General features: G+C 36.3%; 1 protein-coding gene across 1 annotated transcript in view; it reads right to left on the bottom strand.

Annotated features, from left to right (window-relative positions):
• Positions 1 to 143: 143 nt before the first annotated feature.
• The window catches only part of LOC134540907 (uncharacterized), a 300,470-nt gene continuing 285,024 nt past the window's right edge, over positions 144 to 15,589 (bottom strand). Inside the window, exons 21-23 of the mRNA XM_063383976.1 lie at positions 14,466 to 14,594; positions 12,264 to 12,313; positions 144 to 5,979 (exon numbers count right to left, since the gene is read on the bottom strand). Of these exons, the coding sequence (XP_063240046.1) occupies positions 5,977 to 5,979; positions 12,264 to 12,313; positions 14,466 to 14,594 (182 nt within the window). The 3' untranslated portion in view covers positions 144 to 5,976. The remainder of the gene's footprint in view (positions 5,980 to 12,263; positions 12,314 to 14,465; positions 14,595 to 15,589) is intronic.

Raw genomic sequence — 15,589 nt, 5'->3', positions numbered from 1 at the left:
ACTAATATTAAATCACAGTAAAATAATTTCTGCATGAAGCAAAAAAAAAAAATAAGAAAAATATTTCTCTGGAATAGGGGTAATTTTTTTCCCCCACAACTGTAAAGGAGGGGAGTGTGATCTCAAAATGACTGAACTAGACCTGCTTTACAAATGCTTTTATATGAAACACTGATGTTACGAAACTTCATTACAACGTAATTCAAACAGTGGTCATACATTTACGTGAACATTCATATTTTTTTTTCTTTAAATATAACTGATGGATATGCTACATCACTCCATTCATCACGATTAAATAACAAACAATAATTGACATAACAACATCTCATTCTCGCCAACAACGTAATAGATACAACTTTTCATCATTAATACTCTACAATAACTGGCTAGAATCACTCTACTGGTATTTTTTTTTCTTCTTCTGTGGAACTCACTTATAATTATATTTTGTTATGTATATTAATTTTAAGTATACGTGAACATTTAAGTATATATTTTTAATGGCCGCAACTTTGATCGACCTCAAGCTGTTGGATGAATGCTCCATGAAATCTTTTATTTTCCCCCCCTAGGAATAATCGTCCAAATTATTATGAAACACAGACATATAACTCATACACAATTACCAAAACAAAATTTTCCATTAGGTTTCTAAAAACGTCGCCACAAATCATTAGTCAAAATATATATCTTTCACCCCCCCTCGCCGTCCATAAGTTTACCCCAGGCACGACGGAAGAGTATAAATGTACTGAATGAAATTGGAAAGCAACTTCATTGAGCAACATCCACAGCTATCTTCTCAAAAGTTTTTTTTCTTCTTTTCATCAGTTTTGAATCATACACTTCATTTAAAAAAAACATGATACACAATTCAATATGTCAAAAATTATTTAAATTAAAAAAAAATTTACATGGAAGTTGCACACAAACTTCTTTTTTTTTTTTGCAGCATCTTCATAACATTACAACACATTTTTACAAAAGTTTACATCGTTAACGTACAAAAATATACTCTATCTCAGCCTGTTTTAACGCCAGACAGCGTTTCGTTCGTGCGTCCTACGAAACACTACTCGAAAAGCAGCGTCGGATGTCTCTGTGGCCCGACGCGGTGGCCCTAGGAAAGACTACGCACGGTGTCGTACAATGTTTGTGATTGAGTTGTGGGAGCACATCTTCACACCTCAGAGAGAAAGTTTGTCAGGTAGCAAAAAAGAAGAAAAAAAAAAAGGGGGGGGGGGGGGGGGGGGTTTGTCTGTAAAGTCGGTTTACGGACGATAATTTTACGTGATAACATCATTAGAAAACACTGATGAAAAATTGCATACTTTTTAATTTTCAAATATTATTTACAGTTTTTGCAAATTTAATTCAAATCATTTGTTTAAATATAATCAGGGCCAATTAGTTATATAAATGAACTGAAATCAAATTAATGTCAATAAATTGTTATTTTGAAATGACGAAATTGGACAAATGAATCAAATATTTTAAATTGCTGCTTTTAAAAAGCCCGGCCTAACATGTTTGATATTATAGAAGATTTTCTCGCATGGTGGTTGGCCGGTTCCTGCACGCTCGGCTCGGGCGGAACGTGACGATGAGTCATGCTTTTTCGTGCGTGCAGCTGGCGTTCATCGATTTATAAGACGTTACCACGTCAAAAAGAAACACTTTGCGACCATTAAGTTGTGGCAAAATTTGGTTCGCCGTTCAGCTGGAATGTACCGTTCGCCTTCCCCTCACCGCAAACCCTTTACATTTCAAACGTCTTGAGCTCAAATCTCTGTCCACCACTTCACTCTCCATATCATCAGTGTATTTCCCACATCCCAGAAACTTCCACCCGACCTCACCTATCATAGTAAAACCATATCGTTAAGTGTAACTTACAAATTTAAGCTTACTAACAGGATAAACATACCAAACGGGCAAAATTTTATGTATTTATAGGTGAAGTGCAAAATTTTTTTATACTTACGAACTATTAAGGATATTTTTTCTAGAAGGTTTTACTGTATCATGCAGTCAAACTCATAAATCAAGTAAATGATTATTTACAGAGTGCTTAAAATCTTAAAAAAAAAAAAAAAAAATTTAACATCCAGCAATTTTTAATGTAACAAAATGTCAGAAGAAGAGGCCTCGTACATATTTAAGGTATCTTTTTATTACAATCAGTCCCCTCATACGAGTGTCTTAAATGCAAGGTCATCATGTAATAAAAAATGTCTTAAGTTAAAGGTCATATTCACTACTGCTATACATTCGAAGCCATTCTATACTAATGAAAGGCTAAAATGGTAAAATGCTTAACCTTTAAGAATTCATACAGAAAGTTTTACGATTTTAAATATTAAGGTCTTTTCACTTAAAAAAAATTTAATCAACAAACTAGTACAGCAATTTAATAAATGTAATAAATGTTCATTAGGCACACCGATATTCATTCAAATCACAATTTTTTGCTTGACTGACTTTTATCAAAAGATTTTCTGATCAAAATAATTGAAAATGAATGTTCCCGTTTTTTTTTTCAGTATTAACACCACAACCAAATATTAGCGCTACCCAATAGTAATGGTCATTTAAAGAAGACGTGTTTTACATTTACTGAATGCTGTGTATGCTTCACAGATAAAAATTCCAAAATTACTTTTCTTGTCTAGATTGAAAAAAAAAAATGTTCAAAATTCCTACATCAAAAATTATTTTGATTAGTACAGTCAAACCTCTATCTATCGTTTTTCAGGGGACCAACAAAAAAATTCAGTAGATGCGGACATTCAATAGATGTGGACTTCACTCTTAGATTTTGAAAAAAATATTTCAACCTCAAAATTAGTGTCAGAAATATATCAGTTACTTGTCATTAAAGTTTAATCATTTGAGAAAAAATAAAAATGGAAGCATTTTACTTAATTCAATTTACACTTGCAAAAAAAAAACATACGCACAATAAACCATATACATGGAAATTAAAGTCTTTTTCAATATACTGAAGTCTGAAATGTTTACTCATGCCATCAAATATAGATGTGTACTGAAGAAGCCGATTTTGCCAATATTTAGTTGAATCGGCATTTCTGCCTACTTCCGATACGCTTGTTAATTTTCGGCCGATATTACTGAAAAAACGTGAGAGACTGCCATAACCTAAAAATCCACGAGTACCCTTTTCACTTTTCGTAGTAGTACTGCATTCTTTCAGATCGCATTATTTCTTCGCAACATGTGCTAACCGTACATATAAAAATTTAACATGCTTTTTTTTCAGTAATGTTCTTTAATTTTAATATGTCTTAAATAAATACGTACATTACCATCACGGTAAATATACATCTCGGTTGTTACGGTAACTATAGTGCAAATGTGGTAGCTATCGTGCTTCTGTAGTATTATGGTATCAACAAAGAATCTGTAGTTCTTTTTATGGTAATTATCGTAAGATAACAATTGGGTTTGTACTGTAGTTATGGTACATCAACCATATTTCTTCGTAAGTTGTTCATTTGTCTTTTCTTCATGTTTACGTGCTCCATTACTCGGCTGCAGATTTAAGGTGATTTTTACTTATACAATCGTTACTGTTTTTATGACGGTTTCTGTCTAAGAAATGGTTATTTCTGCAAAATATTTATGGTTAAACGATCATTATTTATTATAATTTATAGTGACGGGACCACATATTTTGTACGATCAATGCGGACAAAACGATAATTCGAACATCGGTACAAGCGGACTTTTTTAACCTTAGTTGTATGGCAATTTTGGCGGGACCGTAGAAAGTATACGATAAACACGGACAATCGATACATGCGAGTTCGATAGATAAAGGTTTGACTGTACTACCCTTGTTACGTCTAAATCTTACTATTTATAATAATTACACTATCATTATTACGAGTGTAAAAGGGTCCGCTTACAAATTTTGCCACAAATTGTTAGGGTGTTCTAATTTTATAATTTTCACTACCTGACAACTTACTTGTTACATGTATACATATATATATCACCTACACTATGGTTACATATTTAAATTTGATTTGAAATTCCTTGTTAAGAACCCTGTTTGAAAAAATGTTTATTTGCTGATTTATTTATTTTTTTCACTTGAACCTCGATGAAGGAAAGTATATAAGGCTTGTAACATCATTATAATCTATACATAACTGACAGTTCTGTAGGTATGTACATAATTAGGATTTTTATTTATAGTGAAATAGAATATATTGATAAACTACATAGGCCTTCAGCGTAACATTCATCACCGATTGAGGCTGTAACTTGTACATGTTGAACACTGCTGGATTGTAATTTTGGGTTTTCTCTGAACAGTAGCATTACAACATAAGGAAAAATACAAAATAGCTTTGTGCTTGACTAATACTGTTTGGCAATATTTATTGAGCCATGCCACAGTGTGAACGAAAATATATACGTACATTTTTTTAAAAAAATTCCATAACTGTACTAGTTGCCTCCAACGTAAGTATGTAACATTCAGGGAAGAATAAAGGAAGGGTACTAAGTTTCTGAAGTTAATGCTAAGACAGTCACCAACAGTTTTGAGTTTATGACGAATTACTGAAATTTTTTTTTTCCGGTGAAAGTAAAAAAGTTATTAGTCCATCAGTACACCGAGCAAGTGATCTAAAAATACAGTATCTAAAAAAAAAAATCAGATGCTAAAAACAAGTACGAAGACAGTTAACAATTTCATTGATTGTACTCACCTATAACGTTTACATGGTGTCATCGTAACAAGTGTACACGACAAAATATGCACAACCATCTGAAGATACATACGTCATCAGTCTTTGAAAAAAATTTCTTTTTTTTAAGCTCCAGGAGAAGGAAAGATTAGCTCTTGCCTTTTTTTTTTTACGTAAAACAACGGAAGTAACAGAAGATGCACTTCGCGTCGGCAGTGCGTGCAACAAGAAAGTATTCCCCTCCCTTCGAGTGTTTTTTTTTTTTCGCAGCGTCGCTTAATGTTTGCCGATTCTCTGCCAAACGTTTTCCTGCATCGTCACTGTAAATATACTACAAATACATATTCACACGAACATATACACCGGCTCACTTATCAAACAACACACAGTGGACACTGGTAATATTTGTACCTTATAAAACAAAATAAAATTGCTGCCATAAAAGTTATTGCTTCAAAATTATAAAAAAATTTTTTTACAGCGTACGTGTGCCCAAGTCTCCAAGAGCCGTTTTCAAGGGAAGACTACGCGACGTAACGCCGCGGGATTTCTCGGACACGCTGGCCGCTACGGTAAAATCTTTTTTCCCTTTACGTTGATCTTCAAAATGCTTCCAAAAAAAATGTGGTTTCGGAAAGGAAAATGACCGTGCGGGGTGGTGATGATCGACTCGGGAAAAGCGCGTGGGGAAGTAGGCCTTTCTCCCGTTTGTTAAAGAAAAAAAAAATAACCTTCAGTCCAGTGCGACACTACATTACACCAGTTAGCCGATCTAACTGGTGGGGAGCTTCACTCCCCCGCCGAACTAGGTACACGTAACTTGTATCGCATTACACAACACAACCTACCAGCGCACACACAGGCCCGTGTGCCAAACCTATCCCACAAGACACGCACCCCCGCCTGTCGATTCAAATGATTCTTCACCAGTGTGGGGTGCACCTGAATTACCATGCACTTGGCGAGTTATAGAAACTACGGTTTCTGGCCTCGCCCACGCTTACTGCCCCGGATGGAAATATGAAGGATCGGCGGCCTCGGTCCAGTGCAGTGGATGCAGACTACGAACACCCCCGCTCAGGGCCCGGGGAGGCGCGCTGCGGGGGGAGTCCCCCCGGGAGTCGCTCGCGGCCCGACAGCCGGCACTACGAGTAGAAGTTCTCCCGCTGCTGGAAGAGCGGCAGGGGCTGGATCGGCGACAGGTCGTCCTCGTCGAAGCTTGGCTCCGTGTTGAGCGGCAGCGTCGCCAGGGCCTTCACTGCAAGAGGAAAGCAGTCCGCGTGTGTTAGAAGCTGCACGGACCCCACACACCGCGTCACTCTCGTAACGCACCCCCACACACGATCACAGACTCGCCGGTCGAAACTGCCGTACGGACCGACCAGTTGCAACAAACGGTCCGAAGAGCCGACGGTTTCCCGACAAATGCCGCGTGTGGGAACAGCGTCCTGCCGGTCCAAAACCGTCAGACCACATTCCAGTGTCTCGGCAGACATCTTTCTTTACACTCTACGGCTACTCTGCTGTTTCCCTCTACCCCCCCTCACCCTTTTTTTCCTGACTAAAAGTGCAACTGCAACTTCCAAAGTTTCTTCCGTATTCTGCGATGAAACGGTACACCCGACGGCAACAGCGACCACAAGACTGATCTTGTGTGGGGCGCCTTGAGACTTAAATGGTTCGTGCCCTCTTGCGCAAACAAAAATCATGGAGTTAACTTTTTTTAAAGACCCATTTACTTCATCCCTTTGAACACTATCAAGAGGTACAGGGACGTCGGAACAGGGGGGGCAGCAGGGGCGAGTCGCCCCCGTGCTGTTATGCATGGGGGGGGCGAGATTAGCATTTCGCCCCCCTCCTTTTCCCAGAATAAATATTTGGTCCTAGTAGTATTTTTCTCAACCAGATTTTTTAATCCATATTTAATACATACTACTTCATCAAATTCTTGGAATGGTATATCTAATATTTTGGTTCGGAAACTCATTAAATAGCACAATTTTGCATCTAAAATTCCAAATTTTCCCGGGGGAGGGCCCCCGGACCCCCCCGCTCTAGGACTGATGTAAGTGTGATACATATTTTCGCCCCCCCCCCCCCACTCATGAAAACGTTCTGACGTCCCTGAAGAGGTATAAAACTATTTGTAATATCACAAAATCCCTCAATAAAATAAGATTGTTATAAAAATGTTGATTAGTTCAAATCTTACAGATAATCCCCTGTTGTTCACAATCATCTCTGGAACACACACCTAACCCAAGCATAGTGTCCAAAATTTTTAGCCCTCACATTTAATTTGATCACTAATTATTTACAATATAAGTTCAAAGTTAGACAGTAAAAAAAAAACCACCTTTTTAGTTTAACAGTGAGATACAAAATACGAAAAACAAATTGATGATGTTTTTATGTACAAAATCTAATCATGTGACTCAAAAGCTAATTGTACTGCGCATGCCTACAGCGTTGTTTGCAGCCAAGTGGGGAAACAAAAGAACATTATAATACCCTCATTCATCCATTATGTGCAGTGTAATAAGGAGTTTTTAAAAATTCTTAGTGAAATTTAAGGACCTTTATTCAATTAAAGTCAAATTAAGGCGTTATTAAGGATATTAAGGAGGCGTACGAAACCTGACTTAGGTAATGCATGGCAGCATGATGTAGAGGCAAGATTGTATGGTGAACAGTGATAAAACCGATCCAACAGTGAAATTAGGTCAATAAACAGCCAAACATTGAAATGAAAATCAATAACATCTTATAACACGGAAATGCAGCAAAATTCATCTCAATTACCTCATTTAATCTATTAATATATAGAATTTGTTTTATAAATCTTTAGTTTTAATTTTACTTAAAAAAAATTAACTGGAAAAAAAATAAATTTATTTTCTCTGAAATGGTTTCTTCAAAGTAAATAAAAGTCTATATGTAGTTTATTCCATACAGACATGAAAAGTACTACAGAGAAACAACAAAAGTAAGTACATATATTTATTTTGGGCTTTTAACATTGCATTCTGATTGTTTGATTATTGCATGTTTTATTTACAGTGTTTTGTTTAATGTACTATTATAAGTATATGCAGTATTGTTTTATGTAAATATTTCTTACCACAAACTGTTGAAGCTATTAATCAATGTAATTGTGCTTAATATGTACTTATTATAAGTTTTAGTAATATTTATTTAATGATGATAAAGAAATAATCCACTTTTTTTAATGCCAAAATTAACTTCTTTATAACACCATAAAATCTTAGCTCTATGCATAAGGCATGAAACTCAAGCAAAGCATAAGGCATAAGACTGAAGTAAAGCATTAAACATAGAAATTAAATAGGGCATAAAACTTAAATGTGTATGGTACAACAATTAAGTATGCATAAAAAGGTACAAGTGAACCAATTTCAGGACCTTTAAATAAATTTTCTAAAAACTATTTTTCTATCACAGGGTCATTGGGATTTAAATGAAGTAAGATGGTAAAAACCATAATGCAAGTTCGCAAAACTCTGAATTAGAGTTTCGTGCCTTCCAACACTGTTGCATTACTTTTTATTTCGCAACTTTTCCCAAGACTTCTTAGACCAGTCCTTCAGTTAGGAGATGAGTTAAGACTAAGCCTGTGCGAAGCTTCGACTAAGCGAATCAATCAGAGCCGTTTTTAATATTCAAATTGACTTCACCAGGAAATTTGCTATTCGTTTTAAGTGAAGCTTCGGTTGTTATGCAAAGCTTTGCATCTGATGTGACTCTTCATGTTTGTTTAAAAGCTTTAAAACATAAGAAGCCTAACCATTCACTTATGAAATTATTTAGTTTTTTGACGTGATAACGTCTTAAAAACTGATGAACGCCAGCTGCACGCACGAAAAATTGTCACGTTCCGCCTGAGCCGAGCGTGCAAGAACCGGCCAACCACCATGCGAAAAAATCTTCCATAATATCAAACAGGTTAAGGCGGGCTTTTTAACTAATTGTTCGTGATTATATTTAAAGAAATTATTTAAATTAAATTTCCAAAAACTGTAAATAATATTTGAAAATTAAGAAAGTGTGCAATTTTTCATCAATGTTTTCTTATGACGTTATCAGGTAAAATTATTGTCCGTAAACCGACTTTACAGACAACTCCCCTTTTTTTTTGTTGTATATGTTTTTATCAACTAAAGTTCGTTACTTAAAAAAAATAATCGAAAGGTGGCACTCTGTTTGCTTTTATGAATGCTCATTATTATTATTATTATTATTATTATTATTATTATTGTGTTATTTTATAACTTTTACTAAATGGTATTATATTTAGGGCTCAATTGGTTAATCACTTATTCAGTTCGAACATTACAAATGTTAAACCATTATATTTTTTACTTCAATCCTGTATTTCATACAATAAAGTGTAAAACAGCTTTCAATTTTATATTTGCTTCGCATCAAAAAACTCGCATTCGCACAGGCCTAGTTACGACTAAAACATTTTGCTCTTTACATGACACACGGATGTATAGAACATTAAGAATTTAGTCTGTACAATTAATCATTAAATGTTGATAATTTTTGTTATAAATCAGTGCAAGCAAAAAATGTAATTAATAAAGGGATTGAACAGTAATTTTAATAAACAATTCATGAAAAATAAACCATCTCAAACAAACCAATTCAAGGACAGATAAACTGTATAAATTAATGCATCTAAAGATACTTAGAGAATTAGTTAAAATATTAAAAATTGTAATACTATCTAACTTTTCGTCTCAAATTTTTATTATAAAATCAAGTTTGAAAAGTACGAGTGCGACGTTTATGCGAAAAAAAAAAAAATTGTTAGGTAAAGTTAATTATAAAAACAAAACCCGTTCATGGAAAGTACGTTTATTTTAAAAAAAGTGGAGTATACAAGAGCACGCCAAACAATTTATATTAATAATTCATTACACAAAAACCTTTCTTCAACTTTAAATAGATAAACCAAAACTCTAACGCGAACGCAAGCCATTTGAATCTGACGTGAACTAACGTGTCGTAGTACACACTTGCCACGAAAGAATGCGGGCCATTAAATGAAGTTAACTCGGCACCTGACAGAGAGCGCACGTTGTATCCAATCGGTGAGATATCGATATTCGACTACGTGCGCACACTCTATACGGGAAGCAACATAACCAAACATGAATGATGCGCTGGCTACATTTTTATAAGCCATACGCCGCGGCAGTGCAGACGATCAGATAAAGGAAATAACGTTTAAAAAAGTCTTTGAAAGAAAATTTACACGTTAGACAACTTCGTATTTCCGTTAATTAAATAAGTAAGTGGTAATGACCGAATAAATATTAGATTTATACTTTAAAATATATCGTTTTATATGGAAAATATACCTACACAAAGTGCTCGGCATCTACTAGCAGGACCAAAAACATCATGCGAGTTTACGCGAGAAGTTTTTTATCCCAATTTTGACGGCCTAAAATATATGTGCGACAATTATGTGAGTGCGACCATTATGCGATAAAAGAGGGTAAGTACTGTAACTTGGTCAACTTTCTCTAACTTTTTCATAACAGCAACCTTTTTCATGAAACATTTGTGAACTGGAATGAGGTTGAATTTTTAGTAGATGATGCATCTTTGTGTCAAAATTTGCAACTATGATTTAATACTCTGAAAATACTGTAAAATAACATTGTGATATAAATTTTTTTCACTAAACATGTAAATCCATTCATCTGAGAACTGTTTAAATCAGAGCACATTTCATCAACTGCTCAGATCTGTAGATCTTATCAGTCCATGGTAGTTAGTGGCCATCATATCGAACTGAAACTAGGAAAGTAAGCAAATAATTACCTAGATAAATTATACTTGTTATTTTGATTTTTCTAGTATTAACAAAATCCCAACCAAGCATTGTACCTACTGAGTTTAAGAAATCATAATGCATCTGCAATCTTAAATGTCATGCTACAGATTATAATATTTATGAAACATCATACAACTAGCTCCAACTTATTCAGGGTGTCTACAATTACCTGCTCAAACAATTTCAGGACTCTTTCAGAATCTTTTAAAAATTTTTTTGTACACCTTTTCAATTACACATTTTAATTTCAATATAATAAGAAAAACTAAACACAAGACCAAATAGATAAACTATTTGCAGGAATGTGCTGAAATGCATAAACATTTTCAGTGAGAATTTACACGTGATTAAAAGTTGACTTTCTCCAACTATTTACGTACCTATATTTAATGTGGGACTACAAACTTAAGACAAGCATAAAAAAAAGGGTGGGAAAAAAGAAAAGAAAATTAGCAAAACGCTTCTGGAAATTACAGTTTCGTGACATCCAACATTGTAACTGTTTGCTTCGGGACTTTTTCCATGTCTTTCGTGACCTGTCCTTCAGTACCGTTTTTTTCTCGAGACTTTCTGGGTCTTTTGTTGACCTGTAGACATCCTGTATTTTGTTTCAACCACCGTGTTTTACCGCATAATCGCCACATTTACATGATTGTTGCATTGTTATTTTAAGCGTCAAAATTGGAGGGGGGGGGGGGGGAAGTTGGGGTCGGGCAATCTCGCATATAAGTTACATAATGTTTTTGGTTCCACTGTTAGTTTCCGAGAGCTTTGTGCATGTAGAAAACACGACATTGACAAATATCACAGTAAAAAATCACCATGACACAGCAATTGGTTTTTAAGTTGCTGCCAGGCAGTCTGGTAGTTATGATGGGAAAATACAGTGCTTAAAAAAACTCATTTGAGATATACCTGCACAATACGATTTCCCGTCCTATACAGTCAAATGTTTTGGTCCCGCCATTTTCTCCATAAGATGTACGTTATTTTTTTTCCCATGTAAGATGTTGCTCGTAAACTTCTTTTTCCCATATAAAACAATGCATTTAATAGTTTAAATCAATTATTCGTTAAGATATTACAGCTTACTTATTTAATTAACAGACATGTGATTGTCACCGCTGTGTAACATGTATAAAAATTAATCCAGTGCTAGTTGGCATCATTCATTCATGCTTGATCACGTTGATGCCCGTATAGAGTGCGCGCACATAGTCGAATAACAATATTGATAGTTCGCCGATTGCATGCAACGCCCGCAGTCTAACTCGTGCAAAGTAAACGACATCTGATAGCTCGCACTCTTTTGTGGTTAGTGTGTACTACAAAAATAGTTATGCGTTAGTTCCGGCTCAATATCGAGTCATAGTTTTGGTTTTTCTTTTTCCAGGAAAAAAAAAAGTTTTATTGCATGACTAATTAATACGTGCTTTCATATACTCAGCTTTTTAATTTAATTTACTTTCCATGCAAAAAGTTTTTTTTATTTTTTATATTTTTAATGAACAACTTAACCTCAAACAAAAATGCTTCTCTCACGTAGAAGTCGCACCCATACTTTTCAAACTTGATTTTAGCATTTTACGATTATGCGATAAAACATGGTGACTGCAACTGGGTTACGTTAGCGTCCGCACAATGCAGGTAAAGTGATAAGTAGGCAAACCAACCTGTGACGACATGAAATTCTGGCATTCCTGGCCGTGAGGGTAAGTAGAACCTAGTGCAACAACAACATAAAACATTCTACAAGCAAACAAATGACAGTCACTACAAAAAATTGGGAAAAATTAAAAAAAAAAAAATAAAAAAATCTTGCCTGGTTAGTTACAAGGTGTTACATGCTGGCCAACCATTTGCAAATGAGAAATAAAAGTTAAAAACCAACACACATTAAAAAATCAGGAACTAAGTTTCTACTGTGGTTGACAGTAGCGAAAATTAAAATTATCACAAATCAAAATCCAATAAAGCTAAAAAAAAAAAAAAATATATTTACTCTCTAATGACACATGCAAACTTTTCTTGCAAATAGAAGCCATTCATTTAAGTACAACAATTATTTAGTATCAACTATAATTACCATAAGCCTTCTCTTGAATTAAATTTTTTTTATTAATTATTATTGAGCATCTAAAATAGTACATAATTTTATACTAGCATGAGCACAAGCACTTAGAAAAAAAACCCACATGTAATTAGAAAAAAAAACATAATTAGAAAAAAATTAGTTTTCTTAATTTGTGTTTTATGTTTTGCCTACCTGAACTGTTTGAAATTGCTTTTGAGATTTTGTTAAGAGAAATGTCACTGATTCAAAGCCACTGTGGGTAAAGCTAAGCACAATTTTAAAACAATAAAGGAGTGAGTAACGAGGGGGTGGGGAGGGGAGAGAATTAATAAAATAGTCAAAACTGGTCTGAGTGTTCATTTTTTTTTACCACATTAGAAAAATTATGCATTTTGTAAATATGCATTGATCTCAAACCTGTCTCACTAGAGACACAGTGTGGCTATTTAATGAGAAAGTTTTGTCACATAGCCACGTGTCCATTACCGCTGATAATTCTGAGTGAGCATCAGATTGAAAAAAAAAAATAAGTGTAAGGCACAATTCTTTTTTTTTTTTTGCTGTGTTGGCAATAAGAAATGATTTTCTACAGGGCATCGGAATGGAGAAGGTTATGATGGCGAAGTCCGGATAATTTTACTTTCGGCAGGGAAGGTTTTAGCGAGCGAGCCAGTGATCGGAGCCAGTCCTGTGGTAAAGCCCAGTTAAGGGGGTGCCTCCCATTTCAGGTCAAGATTTTTATGTTTACAGAAATTACAGATAAACTTGCTAGACTTTTTGAATTGTTTAACTTTCACAAAATGAAAAATATATACAGCGCATACTTTATGCATAATTAGATGCCAAAGATACATTTTTAACGTTTTTGGGGTTGTACAAATAAGGAGAATTTAATTTATTGCAGGACTGAAACTTTTCAGGTTTAACTGCAATGCCACTGGCTACTTCAAGAAATGGTTTGAATTCCTTTCAGAAATGACTTGAGTACAGAATCAGGGTGGCCAGGAGAAAGAGTAGGTTTAACATTAATTTTATTTTTTTAAATTTTAACATCAAGCGTGAAAAATTTCATCAAGAAGTGATATTTCCCACAAACATCGAACCCTACGAATACTAAGGATTTTGATGGTGTCTGATAATTTGATTGCCCCACCCATAGTTGTCGTGCCACACGCCAAACAAACAAACAAACAAACGAACCAAACACTTTTGCATGGAGTCCATGCACTACAGAAGTGAAACTTCTTGCTTATTAGGTATAGTTAAAGATATATATATATATGATTTTTCAATTACACTATTCACATAAAACTGGATAACACTTACAAAGTTAACTGCCCAAATCAACAATAACTCTTTTCGACATGAATAAATAAATTGTAGGTACTTGAAATAAGATAAAAGAAATATGGTAGAGTTAATCATTGGCCGTTACGAAAACTGGGGAGGGTTACGAGAATTCCACAGCAACACTGCTGCGTCATGTCTACCTCTCCCCTGCCGTCTCCCCTTCCGGCCGTTACAACTAGCGTACGGCATGCTCCGCTACGTACCTATCCCCCCATTCGACCGCTAGCGCATGCGTTGGAGTGGCATCACCGCTGATTCACTCACTTCTACCAGTTCCCAAAACACGTACCCAGTTATTCCCCTTGTGCGATCAGGATTTCCGTAGCCCGCTTCGAACAAAGAAGTTTCACTTCCGAGACTTCGTTCCGGCAGCGTGCGGGGTGGAAGGGAGGTAGGGAGGGAGGAAGGAAGGAAGGGAGGTAGGAAGGAGGGGAGGAAGGGGCGTGCGTACCTGCGACTATCTTGCTCTTCTCCATGACCTGCCTGGCCAGGATCTGGTTCAGCTGCAGCAGGTGTTCCCGCTGTTTCTTCTCCGCCGCCAGCTTCTTCCTGAGCGTGGAGCTCCGCTCCTCCTCCCCGTCTGCGACAGCCAATCAAACAACAGTCGGGTGTTCAAAGAATGACTTCGTCTGCGACAGCCAATCAAACAACAGTCGGGTGTTCAAAGAATGACTTCGTCTGCGACAGCCAATCAAACAACGGTCGGGTGTTCAAAGAATGACTTCGTCTGCGACAGCCAATCAAACAACGGTCGGGTGTTCAAAGAATGACTTCGTCTGCGACAGCCAATCAAACAACAGTCGGGTGTTCAAAGAATGACTTCGTCTGCGACAGCCAATCAAACAACAGTCGGGTGTTCAAAGAATGACTTCGTCTGCGACAGCCAATCAAACAACAGTCGGGCGTTCAAAGAATGACTTCGTCTGCGACAGCCAATCAAACAACGGTCGGGTGTTCAAAGAATGACTTCGTCTGCGACAGCCAATCAAACAACAGTCGGGTGTTCAAAGAATGACTTCATCTGCGACAGCCAATCAAACAACAGTCGGGTGTTCAAAGAATGACTTCATCTGCGACAGCCAATCAAACAACAGTCGGGCGTTCAAAGAATGACTTCGTCTGCGACAGCCAATCAAACAACAGTCGGGTGTTCAAAGAATGCCTTCGTCTGCGACAGCCAATCAAACAACAGTCGGGTGTTCAAAGAATGACTTCGTCTGCGACAGCCAATCAAACAACAGTCGGGTGTTCAAAGAATGACTTTGTCTGCGACAGCCAATCAAACAACGGTCGGGCGTTCAAAGAATGACTTCGTCTGCGACAGCCAATCAAACAACGGTCGGGTGTTCAAAGAATGACTTCGTCTGCGACAGCCAATCAAACAACGGTCGGGCGTTCAAAGAATGACTTCGTCTGCGACAGCCAATCAAACAACAGTCGGGCGTTTAAAGAATGACTTCATCTGCGACAGCCAATCTAACAACGGTCGGGCGTTCAAAGAATGACTTCGTCTGCGACAGCCAATCAAACAACGGTCGGGTGTTCAAAGAATGACTTCGTCTGCGACAGCCAATC

This window comes from Bacillus rossius, chromosome 17, assembly GCF_032445375.1.
Source record: "Bacillus rossius redtenbacheri isolate Brsri chromosome 17, Brsri_v3, whole genome shotgun sequence".
NCBI lineage: Eukaryota > Metazoa > Arthropoda > Insecta > Phasmatodea > Bacillidae > Bacillus > Bacillus rossius.
The sequence above is the reverse complement of the archived record's forward strand: the minus strand, read 5'-3'. Positions and strand labels throughout refer to the sequence as shown.